Genomic DNA, 11,069 nt, shown 5'->3' on the forward strand with positions numbered 1-11,069 from the left:
ATTTTCAAGTGTATATGAAACATACTACATATTTACCTATTGTATTATTTTGTACAGTTGTAAATTACATTAAATAAATAATTTAAAAAAAAATACATTGTCAATAAATATAAGACATCATGTAATACAACACACATCGATTTTTATTTTTAATTATTTGAGGAAGTTACATACGTTTGCGGCACCTCTGGCATATGGTCGAGGCACTAATGGGTTCCGCGGTACCAACTTTGTGAACCGCTGTGCTACGAAACAAATTGAGAGATCTGGGCTGTTTATGATTTTTCACTGTGTCTTATCCTATTCTTAGAAAATCTTTTTTCCTGTAGTTATAATAAACGCTCAGCAAACCCAATGGTTCGATGCCGATACCACCAATCTGGACATATATTTGTCCACTAACGCCCCTCCAAGCCCAAATCAGACTTTCACAATAGGATCGTTTCGATCCTATCCCTTGGATGTTTACTCTTCAGTTCAGAGTTCTTAACATTTAAGAAATCCGTGCCACAACCTTACTATCTAATCTCTTATTCGCCGCAATGCCATATGGGAATTCGGTTGCATCTCACTCAATTGGACCAATATTCTTTTCCAGAGGCAGTACCCTGACAAGTGATTGCCCAGGTGTAAATAAGTACTGCAAAGGAGTAGCACAAGATAATAAGGAGAAGGTTACAGGAGCAGGTCCCACCCTCTCAACAATAGAAGTCCGTATAGTTTTCAACACTGTTGGGAAATCCCGCACAACACCATCCACGACTTTTAAAACTGTTTATTTGCCAAATAATTTACCAATCAGTGGGGATTATGAATATGTGGAATCTACTACGGTTGAGGCTACGTGAGTAGTTATGATACTTTGTTTTTATTGTTACTCTATTGACCAATAGTTAGTAAGGCAGAAGCAGTAAGGAAAAATTTATATAATTATAATTTTATAATTTAAAAATTAAATTTTATAATTTATGAAAAATGGTTCATCTTACACAATGCTTATTATAGGGGTATTCATGATGTTAAATGTTTTACCTTGTTAAATGTTATAACTATAAGATTGTGAGCAGCCCTATTTGAAGTCATGTTAAACGTTAAATGCATAAGAGCCCCTAGCGGATATTCTCAGCAACTTGTTGTATAAGCCTTTATGTTTATAACCTTCCTTCCAGACCCTCATGTTATTGTTTACTTCAGTTTTGATTTAAGTAATTAATTACAACATGCCTAGTTTGAGTGAAAAGTGGAATTTGTGTGAAAGTTTAGCTTATGAAATGAAATGAAAAAATAACATTATTCTGGGACATATGTCCCCTAAGAATAATTACATGGTTCATATAGTAAGATTTTTATCTGGCGAGCGTTTACAAATTTTCAGATAGTAGAATGAAATTACATTGTTTTTTTTCTCATATGTATCATTAAAATTATCCATTCTGTTTTAATAACAGGGATGTGAATACCACAAACACACGAAAGAACTGAGCTGTCACAACAAAAATGGCGGCGATCTCAACTGGTCTATTGTGTGACGTCATTCTCCATTTAACAGACCAAGTAACAGACTCTCAGCCATGTTAAATGTTATTTCGTTTTACCACGGTAAAAGAAGGCAATTTTTTTCGATTTAACATGAGTTTTTCCATTTAACACGCTTTAACATGTTAAACCAAAGATCATGAATACCCCTTATGTAGAAGAAGCAAATAAACAATCTTTTTTTTCCAATATTGACGTCAAACTTTGTTCTTTTCTTCTATTTTTTTGTATATGAATTATTATCTATACTGAAAGAAGATTTAAGATCTAGGAATTTTCTGAGGGGGGAGGGAGAGAAGAATCTATGCTTACACAATGCTAATTATATAGAAGAAGCAAATAAACAATTTTTTTTTCTTAAATATTAACGTCAAACTTTTATTCTATTCTTCAAATTGTTTTTATATGTATTAATATGTATATTGAAAGAAGATAGTTGACTTTATGAAGTAGATTGTAGGAGGATAGTCCAGGTGGCGGTCAATAAAGGTATCAAAGTAAAAACAATTTTGATCCTTTTTCTCAACTTTATTCTTTTTAAACTTCCAACGTTTCGAGCACTTAGGTCATTTTCAAGGATTCCTTCACTTTGTTTTCATTTTTTTCTTTTAAAATTCTTTAAATGCCGGCTAATTGCCTTTGTCCCATAAATTCTTCTATACAATTCCTTCCCAAATTTAAAACTTTTACTAACCACTTTTCTTACTATTATTTTTTGGAGTTTGCAAATGAAAATAATAGAAAAGTGGTTACTAAAAGTTTTAAATTTGGGAAGGAATTGTATAGAAGAATTTATGGGACAAAGGCAATTTAGCCGGCATTTAAAGAATTTTAAAAGAAAAAAATGAAAACAAAGTGAAGGAATCCTTGAAAATGACCTAAGTTGGTCGAAACGTTGGAAGTTTAAAAAGAATAAAGTTGAGAAAAAGGATCAAAATTGTTTTTAAATGAACTAAACCACTCTCAAACAAGTATAAAAATAAAAAATAAATCTGGTATCAAAGTAGTAAAAGAGAACTATTTCAATACCACAATTAATATTGTGTCCCATAGAACTAAATTTACTAAATAAATGTATTATGCCAGTACTTTACCCATTTTTCAAGAGGTGCTGGTTTCAAGGAAAAAACATCTTCGAATTAACCACGTTTTAGATCCATTGTAAACGTGAAATATATCTTAAATACGAAGAATAAAAATTTTAAAAAAATCTGGCTATTGGAGAATGAATAGTAAAATTTCGAGATTTGAATGTTATTTATTAAATCAAAACTTTGATTTTTCCTTCGAGCAAAAAAAAAAAAATTATAGTAGGTAGTTCATAATTGTTGTAACATAAAAAGCATTTTAAAAGTTTCCTCCAAACATGAGTTTTTATAGTACTGCGAATTCATGTGAAATATATATATTACGTACTGATATATGTAAGGTTATGACAAATTGACCAACACAATTATCACCGTAAAAATTTTTCGTTTTCTAAGAATCTGAGCACAGAACTAACAATTAGATTTTCTCCACACCTCCGCTTCGCCTTCCTGTCATATAATTCAATGATATCCTTTCATATAATTCCAAAATTAGGAAAACAGATATTTGAGAACCTACTCCAAAACAAGAAAATTATGGTCAAACCATACTCAAAGAGTTTATTTAATTCAAAATATCTCAGAAATATTATATAGAGAGGTCGATTTTCCAAATAGTAGAAGAGCTATTAGGAAAAATATGTAAAAAGTTAAAGTAATTCCCACGAAGAGGAGGTTTGAATTTTTTAATTGTTATTATATTTATTTACATTTTAACTATTCATACATACATATGTGGCGCTACGCCCCGTTACCGAGACTGCACCTCCACCAAAAAGGTTTCAGACCCCAAGCAAAAAGGTTGTCATACTAAAAGTAAAAAATTCAAGCCTGAAAACTAATTTTTTGGCCGCAATCTTTTCTTTTTTGCAAGATATTGGCAAAAATAAATTAAAGAAAACTAACCAAAAATCTCATAATATGTAAAAAATATATACAAAAACAAATCCCGTCTTTATGGAAATTAGTTTAACCCAAAAAATTATGTTCTATTAAAAAATGTTTCAGAAAAGGAAGGGACAATTTTAGAGGAAAACTCTCCAGACTTTCGGTAAGTTGTCAAAATGGCTGGGAAATTTTAGATACTTCTCTATTTTTCTTTCAATAACAAAATACAAGATGGCCAAAGGGCAATAGCCCAAACTCTATATGTATCCTTGTTTGTATACATAGACACATAAATATATTTATTTATTTATTTTTTGCTGGGATTTATTTTTTTTTTAATAATTAAATATCAATCAAAAAGACTAGAGAATGGGAAAACATTATGAACCACACTCTTTGAAAAGTTTGTTTAGCTATCATCTTGAACAGCCCTGATAATAAATAGTTGGCAAATATTTTGTTCTTTTTGACCGCAACCTTGACCAAGTACTTTATCATTAACATTTGTGCTAAATTTATTATTTCTTTAACTAAATAAAAACCAAATTTCAAGTCACTTTATTTTTAGTCTCAAGTGCTTCTGTTTATCTACTATACTATCATTATGTGTAAAGACAGCATCCCGAATCAATTGAATACTTCTGAAAGAAATTCTTTCAAATCTTGATAATCTAGAAAAAAAATTTTTTTTTTACTCTTTTTTAATTTATATTCTTTGTTACCATATCCTGATGGGCCTTACATGGTTATAATAGGGTATGCTTATAACAATTCATGGTTTAGTCTCAAGCAAAAGAGACTCTTAACTATTAAATAATTTTAGCCAATAAAATTAAATTATTAAAAAAAATAATAATCAAAATTATACATCTCAGCAATAATTACAATAAATATGTAATTGAAGACTAAAAAAAAAAAACAGATAAAGATACAAAAAAATCTAACATTTATGCAATTGATGTAATGTTGTAAGACTGCTTGTAACAGTTGTAAGATTGTAACATGGGAATGGAATTTTGTAAAATATCATTAGACGATTTCATTTATTAATTCCAATTTTGGTTCACAATGTAATTGACTATTTCTTATAAGCCAAGGGATGTCTAATGCAATTCTTAGGACCTTGTTTAAAATTATTGCAATTTTTTTTTTTTATAAGATTACTATTTTTTTTTCATGCACCCCACACTTCACAAATTAATATCAGTAGTGGCCTTAATATTGTTTTAAAAATGAGAATGGTTGTAACCCAGATGTCTAAAAATGTTAGTTTGAGTTAGGTTAATATTGATATTGTGAAGAGGAGGGAAAATTCCTAAATGGATTTTTGGAACTATATGACTCATATAGGATCACCAGAAAATACATTTAAACAAAAGAAATTCTTCCAATAAAAATTATAATTACATAATGATTTTTAAAAAGTTAATTAATTGAACCTTCTATTATAGAAAAACTTACTAGTTTAAAATACTTATTTTCATATAGAATCGATAAAATGGAAAACAAAATCCAAGACCTAAATATCTGATAAACAATTGAATTGAGAAGTTTAGGAAAAAGGGGTTCTGGATGAGCGCAGGAAAAAAGTATTGTGGATATTTGGATGGACTGAATTTCAAAAAGGGTGGTGAAGGAGGCATGAAAAGAATTTTTAAATGTTTAAATACTATTTTCAAAACTTGTTTTTGAAAAATTTAACATCTATTAGAAATTACTTCAATAAAAATAAACAAGTTTAAGTGAATAACAAATAAAATATAATAAAGTAAAAACTAATTGTAATTTTAATACAATACTTTGGTAACCAGCCTCTCTCTATACTGTAAAAAAAAAACAGAAGTATGTGTTTAAAATCACTATTTTTTTTTTATTACAATATTTTTTAACGATGAGAAGATAGTTGACCGTGTATAATATATATGAAGAGAAGATAGTTGCAGGTGTTGTCAGAAAAGAACAAAAATAAGTTGAACAAACTTATTTAATAATGCCTACCTTTCGGCCCAAATTTCTAACCTTCATCAGGGCTAGTTGTAGGAGATCGAAAATCTAATGACTTAAACAGATTTCCTTTAAGTAACCTTAATGAAGGCTAGAAATCCTAGTCAAAATGTTGGCATTATTAAATAAATTTTTTCAACTTACTTATGTTATTTTTTTACCTCACCCCCAACCATCTTCTCTTCATACAATTATTTTTCATTTCAATTAAAATGGTGTAAGAGCCCTAGGTAAAAGGGCAAGCTCAAGATAGAAGTGGATGCGGTAGACCCTCTATCCTACCATTTAGACTGGAATAGTTTGTTGAATTTTAAACCCTGCCTGGTGAAAGCAAATATAATATTTAAAAAAAATGTAATATAAATATTAAAAAAATTAACAATACATTGTATTGTAGTATTGTGATATTGTAGCAGTACCAATTAATATATCTATTTGCATCAATTGAATACAATTTTTAAAATATATTGTTTATGGAAATTCATTTGACCAAGAATATGGTAGCGTATATTGTTCAATTATATTATAATTTATCTAATTCTGAGAGATAGTTGACCGTGGATGATAAATGAGGAGAAGATGGTTGGGGGTGCGGTCAATGAAACACAAATAAGTATGACTAACTTATTTTAATGTGCCGACGTTTCGGCTTGAGTTTCTAGCCTTCTTCAGGACTGCTCGCTGAAAAGTTGCGCGCCTAATGATTACCATAGGTACTTATGGTGCTATTTCCGGTTTTATGGTCCGCACACCTCTATGGGTTGAGAACCACCGATTTATATGTTAGAAATAATTTCCAATAAAAAATACACAATGGATTGTTAAATGATGAACTCCTTCAACATCATTTTGAAAAATGAACAATTAAAATTTTGAACTATAGTTATTTATTCTTTTGTGATAATCCGATTAGTAACAGATAAGTAATTACATTAAGACCATCACAGCATCATAATAATATCTATGTAGACTTCCAGTAAACTTGATAAAAAAAACTAGTACTCACCCTAAAGCATAAATTTTTTCTTAATTTAAATAAAGTATATTACAATATATAATTTTTTTTTTTATCAAGGGAAGATAACTCAACCAAAACAACCTCAAAAGAAAAATCAAATGAGAAAAAACGAAAATGTTCTACAATAACGAAAACAAATGCTTTAGTAAGTCAAGAACTCATGGTCACAGAAAGGTCCAGAAGATACATTAGAAATCCATACGACTTCAATTTGAGGTAGGTTCATCATAGAATATATTACTAGTTAGCCGAAACTTTCAGAGTATTTCTGATTTATGTTCTGCCACATATTGATAATAATCTTTCAGCACAAAGAACTACAAAAATCAAACACATTATTATCATACGAGTCATTCAATATCATATCAGTCCTAAGACCATTTGCATGGGTGCAATAAGATTATAAATATATTTTTTTTAAAACTGTGCATGAGTGAGTATCTGAATAAAAAATATATATTTATAATTATTATCTTATTATCTGCTAAATCAATCATAAAATATTTTAAAATTCACTCTGAAAAAGAGACATATTTAAAAAATAACAGTTCCACTTTCTGATGTATTGTTAATATACATTAAAAAAAATATACATTTAACTTCCAAAAAAATAAGGCTCTCCTTGTTTTTTAAGTATTTACATGAAATAACAAAATGTAATAAGTAAAAAATTAATGAAAAACATTACTCCTGAAAACTGTAGAAAATGGACTAGGTGTCAACTGAATGACTCATGTAAGTAATATTTTCTCATTTTGAACTATCAATAAATACTTTAGACATCATTTATTATTTATATGTATGTATAGTTGACCGTAAAAATTAATATATAGGGAGATGGTCAGGGTTGCGGTCAATAGTGAAACAAAAATAGTTTAAAAATATTTTTGTTTCACTATTGACCGCAACCCTGACCATCTCCCTATATATCATTTATTATTTAGTTTTCTATACGCTAATAATTTGCAAGGCAAGTTTTATGCATAAAATTTCGCCATCATACTGCAATCACAATACTAAACGTCAGTAAGTGTTGTATTTTTGATAGATCGCTTATTGTTAGATTTTATAATTGATTTTCATTTTAGTTATAAAAGTAAATAAACAAGTAGTAATAGAAAAGTAATCAACAAGTTAAATAAAGAATAAGATTTTCCATGGTAATATTTAAGTTTTTTACTATTTCCTTTTTTTTTTTTTTCCTATAGGGTAAGTAATGAATAATTAAAAATAATATGTGTTTGATGCTGGGTTTCAAATCAATCATATTTTTTAACTGTTATTTGATTTTGGAAAGAATTTATAGTTATTTACTTTTTCAATTTGTAGATTTTCAAATACTAAAAACCTTGATCGAAATAGCATCAATTCAAAAATTGAAAATTTTTGGGCCATCAATTACTCAAATACTACTAATGAAGTTGTGTGAATCAACGAAAATGATATAGAAATATCGAGAACAAAAATATTGATAAATCTGTGTCGTAGGATGCAATATCCTTGGTTAAATTCAAACTCTAATCATTTAAATATCAATTTTTAAATTTAAACTACATTTGAATCTCTATACAGTAAAATCTTTCCTTTTGAATTAATTATACTTTATACATTACATGATTAACGTTATTTTATATCAGGAGAACTTTGTCAGAGGTTCCGATCAGTGAAAAGAATATCAATAAGTAAAACTTATATTTTATATAGCGCCAATGTTTTAATGTAAATTTTAAGCCTTTAATAAGATGAATAGTGTAGAAGTACCACAATATCATTTTATAATCATCATGAGTATGGATTATACAAAATAAAACATTGTAAATGAATTGTTATATTAATATGCGATTCAGCTAATTCAAGATTCAAGTGAAATTGGATATTACAATAACAGTTTTCTACATCAATACATTACTGGTTTATTTTTAATTAAATAATCTACATGAGATGATTATTAAATAATGAATGAGACCAAAATTTTATATTTTTATTTTGAAATTAATATATTCAATGTATCTAATATCTTAAATAAGTAATGTATGAACATAAATAAAAGTGCATTTTTGATCCAATAGGGAACACTAATAAATGAATAAAATATTTACCATTTTATCTTTAAGGCTGAATTTTCATTCTTGAATTCACTTTTCAGTCTAAGCCTCCCAAAAAAAATCCGAAACCATAGTAAGCCGGAAGTCCATGGCGGAAACCAAAACCCTATGAACATAAACATCACCATTTCACCATTTTAGTAACACTTTTCACATATTTAAAAGAAACCTCACTTCACAAAACACACCGCGCGACGAAACCGAAATAAACTGAATGCATCGAGCGGGTAAAATGTTTTCGCGGTCGTTTATAATCTGAAATAACGTCATGTAGAATAATGCAATCTGATTGGCCAGATTTAAGTCTAGAACGTTCTTTGCAGATTTTAGTCTAGAACATTCTCTAAACAGTGTTGTCACTAAAATTACATCTCCTTATCTTTTATTATTCGATAAAACTTTTAATATGCTTTAAAAATTATTATCATATTAATTAGTTTATTTATTCCTTAGGAGCTAACGGGTATTATTAAGTAATCACTATTTAGCGAAAATTGTATAATAATTGAAAACGATAGTTTTAATTTTACACTGATGAAATCATAAAAGTGTCCTTAAAATATTTGTGAACATAGCTGTGAAACAATTCCGGCTAATATAAAAAATTATATTTGACTATTATCTGTCTTAATTGAATATAAATACTCTGAACTAGTATATATTATAAAATAGAAATTTTAATGATGTAGTTCAGGAGGCATATTTAATTGAATTTACTAATTATTAATATCATTTATTAATTAATTATTATTAAAAATTATAACACATTATAAATGCTTAAAATAAATGAAAAATTGAGAATTTAGCACAAAAACATTTTTGTGAATCGTTTTGGGGTAACTTGCCCCAAAACGTGCACATTTTGACCTTTTTCTGATTTTAAGAAAACAAAATAATGTACTTAGTCTGGTTGACACATTTCATTCCATTTGTTTATTCAATTCAATTGGAAATTTAAGAGGTGAAAAATAATTAGTAATGACAGAAATATTGCCCAGAAAACTTTAATAAAAACTGAGCTTCGCAGTCAGAAATGAAAGAAATTCTAAAAAGAGATTGTACAAAGAAGAAAGGACTTGATAAATGAAACAGTTTTATGTGAAAGAATGTAAAGATCAGATCACTATCGATATGAATTTTGTACAGAAAAACTAACATCAAGAATATCGGGATATCAGGCTCATATGGCTTGCCAGTCATAACCTCCTTGTATTCTTGTTTTTGGTTATAACTAGAGATAGGATTTTCGTGCAATTGCGTCTTTTATTCTCTAGCTTTAAAGTCAGCTAAATCTTTAAAGATTATATTAGATTTTTATTCAGGGCGATCAAAATCTTGGTTATTACGCCCTTTTTACTTTATTTATCTTCTTGTCTTTGATATTTGATAGATGAATATACTGTTTTCTCTTAACACTGGTCAATAGTGGTAATTTATATTTTATTACACAGTTGAGTTTCTTTCAGAAATTTTATGATTTTGTCTATGGATTGTGCTGAGTCTTCAAGGCCAATTCTCTTGTACGAGGAATTTTATTATTTTCGAATGCTTGACGAAATGATGAGCATTCTTCAATTATATGCTTTATGGATAACGGGGACTGACAGGTTTGGCATTTAGGTTGGTTCTCTTTAGTGAATAAGTGGACATGTATTAATTTGGAATGTCTTATTCTCAATCGTGCAACAACCACTTCTTTTCTTCTGTTTCCTCTTATGGCACTTGTCTATTTTTGTGTGTTTTTTTAACAAGTCTTAGCCAATAAGAGTGGTACCTCAGACCACATTGAATCCCAACTTTTTCGGACTCAGTTCATTAAAAATGCCTCTATATCTTTCGGCTCGTAAATTTGGAGTGGTGGAACGTTCATCGTATTAACCTCTTTAGCCGCTGCCTCATTTCCAGGTATTCTGGAGTCCAGAGAAAGGATACACTTTTTTTTAGGATGTTTTATCATGTCTATATAATTGTGAATTTGGTATATCGTAAGCTTTGACTGAAGTTTGATAGACTCTGGGTTGCATACATTGAATCTGTACGAATGAGAATGTTTGAGTATTCGCTTTTTAAGGTTAATGGATCTTCTCTAGAACGGCTTCATGAGTTTGCATTTTTAATGGACCAAAACATTGAAAACAGTATTTACTAAATTTGATAATCAATGAGAAAATAAACAGTGAAATAAGAAAACACCGTTAGAAACAAAATGAAGGTTAACAGGATTTACTAATAGTAGTTTTAAATGTAAATTGATAATATAATACCATAAAAAGTTAACTTACTCTTATATATATATTTTTTTTTTTGTGAGAGAAATGCTTTATTTAGCCATGCTGCACAAATACATTGGATTGCTATAATACACTGCATACCAATCAATACATGATCGGTCATATATACATTACATATATATTATACACATGATATAAC

At 28.6% G+C, this 11,069-nt stretch overlaps 1 protein-coding gene across 1 annotated transcript in view; it reads left to right on the forward strand.

Moving 5' to 3' along the window:
• Nucleotides 1–11,069, forward strand: part of LOC106688088 (uncharacterized) — a 14,822-nt gene that overhangs the window by 3,407 nt on the left and 346 nt on the right. Inside the window, exons 2-3 of the mRNA XM_014432381.3 lie at nucleotides 599–844; nucleotides 6,592–6,750. Of these exons, the coding sequence (XP_014287867.1) occupies nucleotides 599–844; nucleotides 6,592–6,750 (405 nt within the window). The remainder of the gene's footprint in view (nucleotides 1–598; nucleotides 845–6,591; nucleotides 6,751–11,069) is intronic.

Source organism: Halyomorpha halys, unplaced genomic scaffold (genome assembly GCF_000696795.3).
Source record: "Halyomorpha halys isolate HHAL.00 unplaced genomic scaffold, Hhal_1.1 Scaffold1051.1, whole genome shotgun sequence".
NCBI classification, from domain to species: Eukaryota; Metazoa; Arthropoda; class Insecta; order Hemiptera; family Pentatomidae; genus Halyomorpha; species Halyomorpha halys.